Source organism: Hippocampus guttulatus, chromosome 8, assembly GCF_054856545.1.
Source record: "Hippocampus guttulatus isolate MCC_2025c chromosome 8, RoL_Hgut_1.0, whole genome shotgun sequence".
NCBI lineage: Eukaryota > Metazoa > Chordata > Actinopteri > Syngnathiformes > Syngnathidae > Hippocampus > Hippocampus guttulatus.
This window is the reverse complement of record NC_141268.1, coordinates 20257826-20271836: the sequence shown is the minus strand read 5'-3', so window position 1 is coordinate 20271836 and position 14011 is coordinate 20257826. Positions and strand designations below refer to the sequence as shown.

The 14011-nt window shown below is 43.3% G+C and overlaps 3 protein-coding genes across 7 annotated transcripts; 1 reads left to right on the top strand and 2 right to left on the bottom strand.

Annotated features, from left to right (window-relative positions):
- The first annotated feature begins 57 nt into the window (after positions 1-57).
- Positions 58-3013, top strand: c8h6orf89 (chromosome 8 C6orf89 homolog). 5 transcript variants are annotated; one of them, XM_086118293.1, is made up of 8 exons: positions 58-291; positions 745-947; positions 1078-1243; positions 1346-1494; positions 1648-1808; positions 2056-2194; positions 2273-2396; positions 2649-3013. In XM_086118293.1, exons 2-8 carry the CDS (start codon positions 759-761, stop codon positions 2729-2731), a joined length of 1011 nt encoding a protein of 336 aa, XP_085974419.1. In that variant the 5' UTR covers positions 58-291; positions 745-758; the 3' UTR covers positions 2732-3013. The 5 variants fall into 5 exon arrangements, with proteins under 5 accessions (XP_085974419.1, XP_085974416.1, XP_085974417.1 ...); XM_086118290.1 differs by having other exon boundaries at positions 740-947; XM_086118291.1 differs by having other exon boundaries at positions 58-329.
- Positions 3014-3736: 723 nt separating this feature from the next.
- Positions 3737-8004, bottom strand: dram2b (DNA-damage regulated autophagy modulator 2b). Its single transcript, XM_086118295.1, has 8 exons — positions 7813-8004; positions 6621-6779; positions 6072-6139; positions 5850-5992; positions 5423-5600; positions 5077-5159; positions 4205-4297; positions 3737-4122 (listed from the first exon to the last, which is right to left on the bottom strand). Exons 2-8 carry the CDS (start codon positions 6749-6751, stop codon positions 3985-3987), a joined length of 834 nt encoding a protein of 277 aa, XP_085974421.1. The 5' UTR covers positions 6752-6779; positions 7813-8004; the 3' UTR covers positions 3737-3984.
- A 1073-nt stretch (positions 8005-9077) lies between these two features.
- Positions 9078-13281, bottom strand: LOC147201748 (transmembrane protein 263). Its single transcript, XM_086118696.1, has 3 exons — positions 12949-13281; positions 11534-11621; positions 9078-10700 (listed from the first exon to the last, which is right to left on the bottom strand). Exons 1-3 carry the CDS (start codon positions 12955-12957, stop codon positions 10414-10416), a joined length of 384 nt encoding a protein of 127 aa, XP_085974822.1. The 5' UTR covers positions 12958-13281; the 3' UTR covers positions 9078-10413.
- Positions 13282-14011: the final 730 nt, after the last annotated feature.

Sequence of the window (14011 nt, the reverse complement as noted above, 5' to 3'; positions counted from 1 at the left end):
TCTTGGTGACAATTAAATATCGTTAAAAAACAGCCTCTGCACAGTGGAGGTCACAACCTCTATCTCATAAGTCTTTCCATTCAGTTAGTCATTTCAGAGGCGGCTGACTGGGTGGCGACAGCGAGCTCGTAGCGTTGAAACACAAGAGAAGAAGAGCGAGTCTGCTGCAGGTGTTTATTGGAAGTAGCCATGCACGGAGATTTGCGGAAAAAACATCGATTAGACTTCTATTAATAAAATACCGACAAGGAAGACAGCCCTCAAAGGCGGAATTTGTTGTTTGGCTTCAGGGTGAGCGGATCCGTTTTGTGTCACGTGAAGGAGGCGACGTAAGGACACGTTCCTAACAAACTAGCGTACCAAGTCACCACAAGCTAGCCTTGACTGCTATTTCGAAAGTACAAACACGGAGAGTAAAAATAGTGTGTCAGCTTGTACGTGCCAACATATAAGATCATGTTTTGTTATCACTACGCCGAAATTGTGTTTGTTTGCTTATGTATCGTCTTATTACATATTATGGTCTGATTTGTAGCTACACTGTAATAATAATAATAATACATTTTATTTGTGGGCGCCTAAGATAAATTAAACAGCTAAGTAAATCTTAAATTGGCTGACCATTCTATAAATGTGTCTGTAGTCTCACTTTCTGTTTAGAAGAAATGATTTGAATTGTGCAAAATTGTCAAAACACATTTTAAAAATGCATTAACGGGTCGCCTGTGTTTGCTTCAAGCAAAGCCGCCTCTGTCGCTATGGGAACGACGATGAGCGAGCCGTGCATCTACGACAAGCTGTCGGAGAGCATCGATATCCTGCGCCAATCGGGCTACCGCTATGGCATGTCCGAGCGGGAGATCGAGCGCTTCATCAAGCGAATGCTGGAGACCAACGAACCTCGACGCGAGCCCCCGCAGTTCCCCCTCCTCAGGGCCACCGTCAAGGTGGGGAGGAGTGCGGACACCGCCTTTTTTTCTTCTTTTTTGTATTTTGTTAATTCATTAAAAATTTCATAAGATTTGGTCAAGTCTCTATTGTGTCATCGCTAAGGTGTGTTGTGTGTTTTTTGTGCAGTTGCTTGTTGCACTGGGCTTTCTGCTTCTGGCAGCGCTGGTGTTCACTTACCCCCAAAGTGAGCCGGACTCGGGCACCGCCCGCCCAGGATCTTGCAACTGGTCGTCACCACTCAGCCACGTGCGACTGCTTGCGCTGCCCATCGCCAAGAAGTACAATCTGCAAGGTAAACAAACGCACACACACACACTCGTAATAACTGACCAACCTTCTGATTCATTTGGCCATTGATGGAGTTGTGCTGCAATACTTTCGGACACATGCGCAGGCTTCCATGAGTGGTGGAGTTCAGGCTCGCTTAGACAGAATCTGGTCAACTGCTCGGGTTGCGCCGAGATCTCCTCAGTTGTAGAGGTACCGGAGAGCCTCCGCGGTACTGTCACGCTCCGTCGCGGACCCCAGCTTGTCCTGTTAAAGGTAAAAAAATGTTTTTTTATTGAGGTAGAATGGTCGGGTTTATTGTACTGGTGTGATGGTTCTGTGTGTCCCAAAACCGATTTTCCACACCGATTTAAAAAATTGCACCATTCCTACCCAGGAATTGCTTTTATAATCATTGCCATCTCGCAGGGTGGCGAGTCGCTCAGCATCGAGCGGCGACAGCTGGAGGAGCTCTACTTGGCGCACTCGGCTTCCATGTCCGTCTTGCTCGAAGACGACTACGATGACAGCGGCGACCACAACCCCAACACCGGCCTCCCGCAAGGGCCCGCCAATTTCACCCTGCTATGGTAGAAGACACACATATACAGTCACACTCCATCAAGCATATGGCAGCTAACCAGTTGACAGCATTTTTTCATTTGTAATTATGTCTTTTCCATTAATGACTTTCTTCTGGCTTGTGATTGGTGAAAGTGACCTTGCATTGTGGGCATCACAGCGCCACCTGTTGCTTCATTTTAGCAGCCTGCCAATTCATTTTCATGATACAAATTTATGTGTGGACTCTGGGGGTGGGTTTGGCGCTTGTGTTAGCAGGAGGTTCAGCTCAGCGACCAGGGAGAAAGTGTTACGGTGGCTCTTTCCCAAGGCAGAACTCTGCCCCCTGCTGGACAGTGCCGGCACTGTCTTACAACGCTGCCTGGTCACACACAACACCGACACCCACAAGCAGGTCAGTCCCAAATACAATTGCGTAACCAATTGAAAGCTTTTTTTGGTGGCATATTTATCGTGTGTGTGTGTTTGTCAGGCTGTGGGGGTGTTGGGCTGGCTGGTGGTGGGCGAAGGGCTTCCGACGGTGCGAGTTGTTCCCATTCCGCGATGCCAGAAACACTGCAGTTCCTTCAACCTGTGGCTCAACCCCGGAGACATGGGTAACGCAAACATGACAACTAACGGCAGCATAGTATCATTTAGGATGATGTATGTGTGATACGGAACATCATTTTTTTAATCACTTAATTTGAATTTTTTTTTTGGGGGGGGGGGTGTTGCGCTTTCCATAGTTGAAAGGACGTTTACATGATTGAACGTCTGGACTTGTGGAAATAAGTGACGTGGCAGACATGTCGGTCGAAAGCCGTGCGCTTCACTCCCCGTCACGCGTGTTCCTTTGCCGTGTGCAGTGTACGCCGACCCTCGCTACTGGCAGATGGCGCTCTTTCCGGGACAAGGACAGAACATCGTGTGCGACGGCTCTGCCTTTTAGCACTTGGGATGGCGGATGTCCGAACATGCTGCCGAGGCGCCGCCCGTCTTCCTGCTGTGGTCCCATCTCGAGGAGATGGGTCAAAGAACTGCAAACGTGGCGAGACAAAGCACGACAAGACAAGCCCTGCGTGCCAAAAACAACAACAACAAAAAAAACGTGATGCTAAGCTCAACAATCAAGTGTTGTGAAAAGGTCCTGGAAGGACTCACCTTCATCTTTTGTGTCGCCTCCCAGGACCTGCTTACAAATTTTTAATTTTGCACAAAATATGAAAAGCTGCTTCTCTTGTTTATTTATTGCCACTATTGGATGTATGCGACACACACACACACAGACAGTATGCCGTTTCATACCTGCTGAAATGTTGCCGTACTCTGCAACGACTCGGGACCAAAAACGTGGATGCAAGATGAATTAAAAATATGAATATACTTCTAAAAAAAAAAAAGTTTGTGCTTTACTTGCCGACAGGAAATGCTGACGTTTCAACAATGGAACACGTTTATTGATTTTAATTTCAATGAATTTGAATTTATTTTACATCTATCACTTGAAAAGCAAATTGATGGACTGAATAGTTTGGGTTTTTTAAATAATTAAGTTGTCTACAAGTATGTATTTATTTACAGTGGGCCGAATAGAGAAAATCTGCAAATAACTGGCACCCATCATTGCCAATTCACCCCCTCCCCCAAAAAAATGCAGTGGGGGAACACAGCAAATATGCAAATAACAGGTTAATCCACAAGTCCACTGTATTAATGTTCTTCATTTGATTTACGAATGAAAAACGTAACCAAGATTGTTTGTTTTAATCGGTGAACTAACTGACATTTCCTTCACATTCTCAAACCCAACACTCGTAACATCAGCAAATGACATGAAACCTCAGCTCAGTGAGCGCCTAACCAGTAACGCAGCTTCTTTGCGCTTTTTTTTTTTCCTGTGACAAAAGAGGATGTAAAATTAACCAAAGAACGACAAAATAATGTCCCAAGTGGCTTCAAAAGGTGAGTAGTTCTACTTTATTTTCCCCCGCAAAAAGCATACACGGTCCCTTTCCATTTCTTCCAATGGACTACGTGTGTGAAGTGAAGTCAGCTTCACTGACTTTGCCATTCTTGTGAGCACGGCTCGCCGCAACAAGTGCTCTCAAACTTTTTCTGTCAATAGTGGCTAAATAAGAAAGGGCACAGAAAGTGAAAGGTGCTTGTAAAAAAGTCGTATTAAGTTTTTGGTACTCGTCCGTGTCACGTGGCTCCCTGTAATAGCGGCGACGACTCGGAGGCTTCGGGTTTGTCGGGCATATTGGCGGCGGCGAAGCTCCCCGCCGGCCAGTCGTACAAGTGGTCGCAATGCACCACCACTTCGGCTCGGAGCTTAATTTTCTTCAAAGGGATACGCGTACATGTCAGCACAATAGTGGCGGTGAGGAAAAAAAAAAAGGGGGGTGGGAGCAAGAAAGAGTACCTGGAAGTCTCGTATGTACGTCAGGAAGAAGCTGATGAAGGACAATGCCAGGGACCACTCGCACGTTGTGCTGATGATGTGAGCTGTGTAGCCCTGGACAAAAAAAAAAAAACAACAACAAAAAAAAAAACATCTAAAATCCTGTAATATTTGTTCCCATGGCAACTACACTTTGCTCTTGATTCAATCAAGAGCAAAACTGATCAACATAACGAATATTAATGAGAAATCTGCCCAGTCAGGATAAGAATAGTTTTTGACTCACCAGCCTAGCTTGGAAAGGGGCATCAAAGATGATAAAAATAATAATTGTTAAACGGTACATTGAAATAATCACAATCTAGTTCATTATAGATGATGTTAAAAAGATAAGGTTATGTTTTAAATATTTTCAATACACGTTTTGTAAAAAAAAAAGATCAACTTTACATTTCATACCACATTAATCAGAAATTCAACTCCCCTTTTAAAATCTTTTTACAGACGATAGAAAAATGAAATAATGTTATGCTTTTATTTTACTAATTGGCAAATCAGCTGCCATTCACTTTGAATAAAATTTGAAAGCAAGTAAAATAAATCTTTTCATTTTCAAATTTGATTAATTTTATATAATTTGCCAAGTCATTGGAAACACTACCAATTTAAATATGGTCCTAAATTATTTGGTGATAAAAATGGGACTTTCTTCCCCACACATTCTTTTATTCTTTACATCACTGACCAATGAGTTGGCCCTCGAGCACAAAAGCCCTGATTGAAAGCCAAAGGATGCACCTCTTTTTGTTTGTTTGTTTGTTTGTTCTTTGGATGGCCTATTCGTGCATTTTGGATGTCACCCACGGTGGATCAATAAAACAAACACCACCCACCGTCTCGCCGGGCGACCAGTGCAACTTGCGGGCGATGTCCACTCCGGGCAGGCTGCTGTACATGACGACGGACGACACAAACACTGAGAGGCAGAGCTCAAGGAACGCAGCGACAGGAAAGAGGCCCGACAATCGATCTGACTCCCCAACGGCTAAAAGCGAGCATCAGTACAAAATGTTGCGCAATCAGCAGCTCCTGGCGCACTGTGCTCTGGCACTCCTTTTTTTTTTGGGGAGGAAACTCCGAAAACCCGAATGGCGCATTTGAACAACACTTTCTTTCCAAACGGTTTGTTATCCATCTGTGTATGACGTTGTGGCGCCGTCGTTGCCGTTTGAAGGATACTGGTGACGATGCTCGCGAAGGTCCACAGCGCCACGGCGAGGCGGACGTGGAAGATCCTCGCGCCGTGGACGCGGGGCTGCAGGCGGTACGACAGCAGCGTCTGCGCCAGGATGTACAGAGCGCCCACGCCCAACGTCAGCACGGCGCCCAGCAGGTGAACCGAGAACAGCGTGGTCTTCTGCAATGGCGGAGACCCACAGGGCGGACTTCAGCAAACATCGTGCCTACAAATTCTCCATTTGCAGTCATTTCAATGGGAAGTGAGGAGTTGTCTTTTGAGCGCGCTCAAGGGACCACTCCATTACATGAGTGTATTTGATCACGATTCTGCTTTTCCCTACTTGAGAATTTATTTTCTCAAGACTTTTACTCATTTCCTTTGGGAAACAGGCATACAGGAGCACAATGAACTTGTGATGCTGCTCACCTGAAAGTTAGCCACCACGCACATGCCCAAGGAGCTGAAGAGGCCCAGCAGCAGCCCGTAGCGGTTTAGTCTGTAGACGCATCTGTCATCGCTGCTCGTAAGAGCCTCCACTTGTTTGTAGCGCACGTACACGGTGGCCATGCCTACACACACACACACACACATTGTGCATTAACATGAATGGAAATAGCCCGTTGTGTTGCATGTTTATTTTTGCTATACCTAAAAAGGCAGAGACGTCCAGCATGATGCCAAACACGCACCTCTCTGGTGCCATCGCTCCCGTGTCGCTGAAAACAACAACAAAGAATGTGATTTTGAAAAAGAGGCGCACAGATAACAATTACTGGTCCCACAATGGGGACACAGTTCATAATATGGTACCTCCACTTACAAGTAGAAACTTAACAACAGTTTGCCAGAAAGCAAAACATTTTTTAAAGTTGTTTTTTTTTTTGCACTACCAAGTGACGTTTACTGTCAAACTAAACATAAAACAAAGAGAATCACACATTCAACAATCCACATGTCTGCCTTATAGTCCGAAAGCGTAGCCATGAACTAAATTAGTTGTCGTCAACGAGCCGTCACTTGCGGCAACGTAGACGGCGACGGGTTGACACCGTCTCGTGCTGAAACGTAATTGTTGACGCGTTTGGCGGCTGTTAGCGGCCGTGATGGCCAGGACCGGCCCGGAAATACACCAGCCGTTCAAGAAAATGAACATGTTTTCCTGAAATTCCCAACAGCCACCTCGAACCCTGGGGGTACCTTATGTAGGGCACCAGAGGGTCTACGTGTCTTAGGACCACTGCCGTGACGTAGGTGAAGACGAACGCCGACGCCGTCCACACCACCAGAAGGGTGGGCAGGAAGCTGAGGCCCTGCTGGAACCACCACATGACTTCCTCTTCCACTCTTGACCGTGCCCTACCACAAAATGAACACAGGATGATTTTATAATGATCACCGATCGTCCTGAAACCGACTTAACTGCTGCTGCCTACTGATGAGTGAATAAATGATCACTTGGATTACTCAATCATTTAACAAACCTTGAATGCTATGAAGCGAAAAAGTAGGAGTCTTAAAAGATTAGCGGTATAATTTTTCAATTGATAATGTGACATCTTGTAACACTCAAATTAATTTTATGTTCATTTATTTACTTACTTTTATGTTCATTTATTTACTTACTTTAACCTTTACAGGGACAGAGGTGACAACAGCTTATTATGTTATCAGGTTACAGGGTGCATGAAAGGGTTAATAATGAAATGAATAAACTAGTTCCCAATTAAGCGTACAACCTTTTGATTTATTATTGAAAAAAAATTATGAACACATTGTTCAATTACGACTTCTCTGACAGTAGTAATGAGAGAGGTATGCAGTATTACATCTTTTTTTTATTATGGCTGTCAAGGAAGTGTGCAACTGATAAAATCGGTGACGTACAGTTTGGGATCGGACTAATTACTGGCCAGCGTGTGTCCTAACTTAAGTCATGAGACTTTCCTGCCAAATTAAAGCAGCTACAGTACCATGTCGTTAAATTCTTCAAGTAGAGACAAATGCAAAAGTTAGCTGGTTTGTAAAAAGAGAGAAGTCGAAGCGAAAGTGAAACAGACAAGCGATTAAAGAAATAATCCCTTTTGCGCGCCTTACACGCAACGAACCAAACTCCAAAGTCAAATGCCACACTTTAAAAACACTGAAACAAAATTACGTGTATTGGAAAAATGATGATATCGGTTCTGAAGCGGACGGAAAAGCCCACGCGATCCGGGGAACATTTATGAACTATCATTCCGCGAATCAATCCCTTCTGCCTTTCCTCTTATGCTAACAGCTTGTTGTCCAGCTCAATGTCCGAACGATGCTTTTATCGGTTGGGATTTGTTCTCATCCACCCGCGCGCTCATGAATGTGGTCCTACGGCAAACTAATAAATGACACTCACGTTACTCAAGGTAGTAGAACCCCCCACAGCAAACGGCGTAGCTCATTTCAAACGCGGACTTTGACGATATTAACGCCGTTAATCGTCAATTTGGACTTGATGTTGTTGTTTTTTTTCGGCAGGTGACAAAGTAAACGACGCGAGCACCGGAAAGGCAGCTGTCAATCACACGAATGTATTTCGTGATGTATTGCGCATGCGCAAAAACATCAAAAGTCAAGCCATACTACGCATGCGCTAATCGGGCATACAGCTACCGTACGCCTTTGGGAACAAATTGCATATTTATTGAACAACTTTGACTTTTTACTATACTTTAGGGATATGAATAAGCGTCAAAAATAAGAGGTATATACAAAAAGAGACAAATATGAGGGTCATATCTAACGATCAATAACAGTCTTTCGAAACGAAGATTAACAAATAAAGGAGGATCGAGGCGACCCCCCCCCCCAAAAAAATAAAATAAAACTTGAAAACGGATCTTCTGTACCGTGCTAGGGCTATGATGGATAGTTGAAAACCATTTAAGTGAGTGCACGCTTCAACCGATTTCGAATCCTTTTGTTGATCGGAGTGCTTTATTGAAAGAATGAATTCTCTCTGAAAAGCAGTCCTAAAATCATGTGGCTTTTTTTCCGAAAGCAAATTACAATAAATGTGATTTTGACACAACCAATAAAACATTTAAGTACGTTTTTTCATATTCATTTCCAAGACGCCAAACAATACATTATTCCAAGCGAACGTAACATTCCTTTCCAAACGTTAATGTGAATACAATCACACAGGTGTTGCCAAAACAAATGAACAGATACCAAATTAAGCGAACGGCCACGTCAAGCTATTTATCTTTTTTAAGAAGCAACAGTACAGATTAGTATGCAATACGTACATCTTTGTATCCGTAATATAAATAAAGAACATTCAAAAGAATGACAAACTTACTGAAAGTCCGAGCATATGATTAGATCCTGTCGAGGTGGCGGCTTCCTCACCTATCCCCCAAAACATGTTCACTCAGACTCGAAATTGTCCCAAGGTGTGAAACCAATTCTGAATGGTTGTTTGCATAGCAGGCAATTGGCTATTGACCAATCCTCTGTGGAACCTGCTTTTTGATTCAAGTCAGCTGGGATCAACTCCAGCTCACCCCAATGACAAATAGGACAAAATGGGTGAGTCGATCAAATCAAATCCGCAAGGGAAAGCCTGCGGTTTTCCCTTCTGACCAATCAGGTGCAATAAGAGAGATATTTGCTGTATTATCCTTCGAAAACGACTTTATTGACATATTGAAAAGACATAATTCACAAATTCCCATCGGCAAAAACTCCAGCTCACTCCCGGTAACGCGCTGGCACTTTGAAATGTCGCAGAAATGGTCAAGAGACAGCAGAGTTGGGGAAGGCGATTACACTTCAGCTTGTACTGACTGATCAGGCACTTAAAATATATGATGCAGAAAAACAGCATTTCAATAGGAAATAACACACTTCAGGAAAAGTCTATTTCTTGTGAGTGCTCAGCTTCATGTGAATTTTTTTTATAAAACACACACGACAAATGCGTACTGTAGAGTATTACGGCCCACACTGAAAAGAACAATAATACTACAATGATAATTGTCGAAATGTAAACAAGAATAAGGTCAGACTGTTTTGGACAAATGCATTTTTTTTCAAAGAAAATAACATTTAAGATGAGTATTTTTACATGTTCTTTTCTGGAAGTCAGTTTTTCAGGATTTTCTTTTTTTTAATCGGGGGGGAGGTTATTTTTTCTGAGAAAACGCAAGTATTAAAAATGTATATACTTTAAGATTTTCTCCTGTGGGAAAAAGACTATTGTAATGCCAAGGGATTTCTTTTCAGGGAAAATATGATTTTTTTTATTGGGAGTGGGTAAAAACAAACAAAAAACCTATTTTTGAGGAAAAAAAGAAAATTTCAAATTCAATTTGAAAATGTTCCAAGACCTCAGTGAGCGTTTATGCAATGGGAAAAGACCCAACTTCTTCCAAGATTACATTTTTTTCATACTTGAAAATATGCAGAATTCTAATACGAAGACATTTTCCTTTAAAAAAAAACAACAACTCCAAAAGTATAATTTTTTTCCCCTGGCAAAATACAATTTATTTGACAAAATCAGATTTTTCTTCCATGTTTTTCATGCCAGGAAATATGAGTGCATTACAGAAAAAAAAATCTTGAAAACATGACTTCTTTCTCCCCTTTATTCTCTCGCAAGTTAATGCCGATTGCCGTTTTCATTTTCGTCCTCATCAGTGCGGCCCTAATACTCACTGGGAGTAGTTACGCGAGGCTTCTCCTCAGCATGAAATTGAGAATGCCTGTTGAAACTGACAAAACCGACAAACCATGAGCAAAATATTTGATTGTGTGCGCAATGTCAAGCACAGTCCGGATTACGCACACACAAAATTGATCAACAGCCACCATGGTTGCGGCGTGGATTCCAGTCTGTGCAAGATTTTTTTGATTTTTGTTTTTGCTTTGTTTTCCCCCAGGTATTGAACATTGGACACATCAAAACCACACCACGTGGACCCTTCGTGAAAGTCTGAATGGGTGATCCTCACTCAGCCTTGTCCTTCCTCTTGGAGGTGAAGGGCACCTTGTTGGCCACCGTGGAGCCCACCGAGGACACGCCGCCCGCCACGGCCGACACGCCGCCCTTCACCAAGCCCACGCCGGCGGCGGGCACGGCGCTGACGGCCGATTTAGTGATCTCCAGGCTCTTGCCGCCCACCCAGGCCACGCCGCCGACGGCCGCGCCCACCACGCCCTTGGTGACGTTGAAGAGGCCGCCCGTCACTCGCCACACCATGCCGGGCTGCGCCGCTGTGTGATCCTTGGACGAGTCTGCCGGGACACACAAAGCGAAAATGGGAAAGAAGGTTTAATGGGTGGAGGGAGGGGAAATAAAAACAACAAAAAAAACACTCCTAACAGTCACTTGTGTTTTGTTTGTTTGCTCTGTTGGATTATATGAAAACTAGGCTCGGGGCTAAAGATTGTCAGTTAGCGATTAGGCCAAGCACCCACAATGTTTCCTTGAGAGAGGCACAACTAGCACTGAACACTATCATTTTCAGATTCAAACGTAATTACATGCTAACTGCTAATGTGCTAATGTGAAATGCAGAACTGCAAAAGAGCAGAATAAGGGCTTAGATGTACCGTACACCTTTCACAAAAGTCTGGCTGCAACCGCATTAGGGCAGAGAACAAACAAATTAGCATAATAATGAACAGGTGTTGAAGGAGAAAATAGAAGAACAGCTACACAGTAAGCTTACGCTCATAAAAACGGAAACGAATGCCGATTAATCAAATAATCATTGCACCTCCGATCCTAAATTGCGTCATTCATCTTTGCACCAATTTATTGGATGGCATTTCGAGTTACCTTTTATCGGTATGATTCTCAACATTTCACAATTTAGGGAGCACTACAACACTGAGTGCCGCAAATAGAGCGACAAAAAAAAAAACAAATTACACACACACACACAGACACAGACACACACACACACACAAAATAGCAGCGGGCAACATGCATACACATATTGCGCCATGTTCCCAAAGGGCATGCCAGCATTTGGACACCCTCGAGGCCCGGGAGGAGGGCCGCGCATAGTGTGTGTGTGTGTGTGTTGGCGGATAGAGGGAAAGTGTCATCTTCGGAAGCTTACCCTCTGCGGGCTCACTGCAGGTGGGCTCGTTTTGATTGGCGGCCAGGGTGGTGCCAGGCTGGGGCTCCACATTGACATTATTCACATTCTGCAGGAAAATTGGAGATCAATTTCCAAAAGCAAAAGATGGCCAATTTTGGTGGCTGGAACATGAAATCTTCATTTCACACGTTATGAAACACTTGACATTTATACACAATTGGGTCACGGTCTTATGACATTGGTGGACTCAGCCAATGTACCCAGCACGGTGCATTCTGGGTAATGTAGTTTGTGACAAATTTGATTCGATAAATGACATGTTTCAGTCCCCAAGACAAAATTTCCTTCATGGACTAAATTGGAACATTGAACGGTTTATTTATTGTTTTTTTTTTTAAATTTCGATGTAATGTTCACATTTAGATTCTATGTTTGTCTACATACAGTATGTTGAGAAGAATAATGTCAAAGTAGCTTAACGTCAGAGCTGACACCATTTTATTCTCTTTCAAACGAGTCGAGTGACTCGACAGTGCCTCTGCAGTTATCAGGCAATTACTACTTTCAGATTTATATTCCATATTTGTAGACTAATGGGGAAGGATAAAGTTGGCTTTGATGTAGCTTAACTTAATAGAATACATGCAGTGTTCTTTTTCTTCTTCTTCAAACTAGTCGAATGACTCAACAGCACCTCTGCAGGTGCCAGTCAATTCATTTCAACTCAATTGCGTCAAGGCTTAATTAACAAAACACCAAGTGAACATTTATCAACTGACTACAAATCAACAAAAGATCAACTATTATGCCCATCTGTTGTCTGCAATTAAAAAAATGCAGCTTTAAAAATCGTGCCTTATCCACAATGTTCTAAAGATTTGCAGATGGTTCAAAAATTAGCCGTTACAATATATTATAAAACGCAGTACATGTTTCTGTGCTTTATACCCATTTATACGCTCTCTATTTGATCGATGGATTTACATGGACAAATAAAGGCTTATCTGTTAATAGGTCTCCATCCTACAACAACATTTAGCAGGCGCTTACACAAGTAGTGGTCGAGCGACTGTGTGAGAGAGTACAATTGCTTCGATAACATACAAAAGGATTGCACGTTAAAATGTCAAAGTTAGAGAGCAAATGAAAACAATATTCACCGTCTAGCTACTCTCTAAATAACGTCAAGATTTAAGGGCTGCCCAATGACATGGTAGAAAGGATAACACTTGGCCTTGGGGGGAAAAAAAGTGTAAAAAGTGCATTCATACACTATCTACATGGTGAAGACAGTTCCTATTAACATATTCGAAACAATTGCAATAAGTTGATAAACGAAAATGTTTATAAACTATGAAAACCTGCAGTTTGGCACTCTAAAGTGTAAAAGTACCTTAGTGCGACATAAATATGACGAATAAGCACGTTTTTACCTTGACCATTGTGCCCGTGTCACACCTGGCGAAGGAGAAACTTGACACTGTTTGTCTCTGCTCGTCTTTCAGCCTCCGACGACTAAAAGCCTTCGGGACGAATGACGAGCTCCAAGCGGGAATAGGCTCACGGCGGCCGGCCTTCTTTGCACAGTTTCTCGGGCCCCGCCAGAGCTCGTCAACGTGGCGGCGTGTGCTTGTCTTGTCTCCCCGCAAGTCCGCTTCGCTTCGCGCACAACGCCACGCACGCACCAACGTTCCTCGGTTGCTGCTGTTTCTTCTTCGTTGCTCGCGTCTTGTCCTCTTCTTCTACACTTCTGCCGACGTGGCGCCGCGCAAATCAATGCGCGCGCTCCCGCACGCGCGCACGCATGCAGCCACACAGACAGTACTTCCGGCTAAATGCTTCATATTAAGAGACTAAATTATTTTCTTCATAATAATCCCTCATGTGTGGCTCGTTCCTGAAAGTTAAAAACCCCACTTCTATTTTTCGAAAATGAAGTCAAGCAAATTTTGAAACTGTGTGTGCTGACTTCATTCTAACTAGCCATAAAACGAGCATATTTCAGGCCCAAATGTCTGCAAAACTGTGTAACTGTACGTATATCTGAAATTATATGATTCAGAAATCGTATTTAAGAAATGTTTTTGTTTTTAAAAAAAAATGTTTTTCATTTATTGTGAAGACGGGAAATGGCTCGAGGGGGCGTTGCAACTTAATCGACGGAAGGATGCAACTCCGGATCCCGAAGAACACCAGCGCTGACCTAGAGTGCGTGAGTGTGTGCGTGCGCGCGCGTGTCACCTGAATCGAGGCAGCTAAGCCATAAAAGTCACAGTGTTTTCAAGTGTGTTAAAGGTCAAGCGCAGCATGATGATGTTGGAAGCGACTTTGATTGACACAGAACCAGAATAAACTGTTTGACAAATTACATACACATACCTGTCAACTTTTTGGAGCGCCAACCTGTATAAAATACCAAAAAAATCCTTATAAAGAGCAAAAAATCCGTATAACATACCAAAGCATTTTATATGTCAAAATAACGGCAGAAAAAAA

Coding starts and splice junctions, on each gene's coding strand:
- c8h6orf89 (XM_086118293.1), top strand. CDS start 759: ATGGGAACGACGATGAGCGAGCCGTGCATCTACGACAAGCTGTCGGAG. Junction 948..1,077: donor TCCTCAGGGCCACCGTCAAG/GTGGGGAGGAGT, acceptor TTTTTTGTGCAG/TTGCTTGTTGCACTGGGCTT. Junction 1,495..1,647: donor CCCAGCTTGTCCTGTTAAAG/GTAAAAAAATGT, acceptor GCCATCTCGCAG/GGTGGCGAGTCGCTCAGCAT.
- dram2b (XM_086118295.1), bottom strand. CDS start 6,751: ATGTGGTGGTTCCAGCAGGGCCTCAGCTTCCTGCCCACCCTTCTGGTG. Junction 6,140..6,620: donor CCTCTGGTGCCCTACATAAG/GTACCCCCAGGG, acceptor TGTTGTTTTCAG/CGACACGGGAGCGATGGCAC. Junction 4,298..5,076: donor ACTGGTCGCCCGGCGAGACG/GTGGGTGGTGTT, acceptor TTTTTTGTCCAG/GGCTACACAGCTCACATCAT.
- LOC147201748 (XM_086118696.1), bottom strand. Junction 10,701..11,533: donor CTGCAGTGAGCCCGCAGAGG/GTAAGCTTCCGA, acceptor GTGTCCCGGCAG/ACTCGTCCAAGGATCACACA.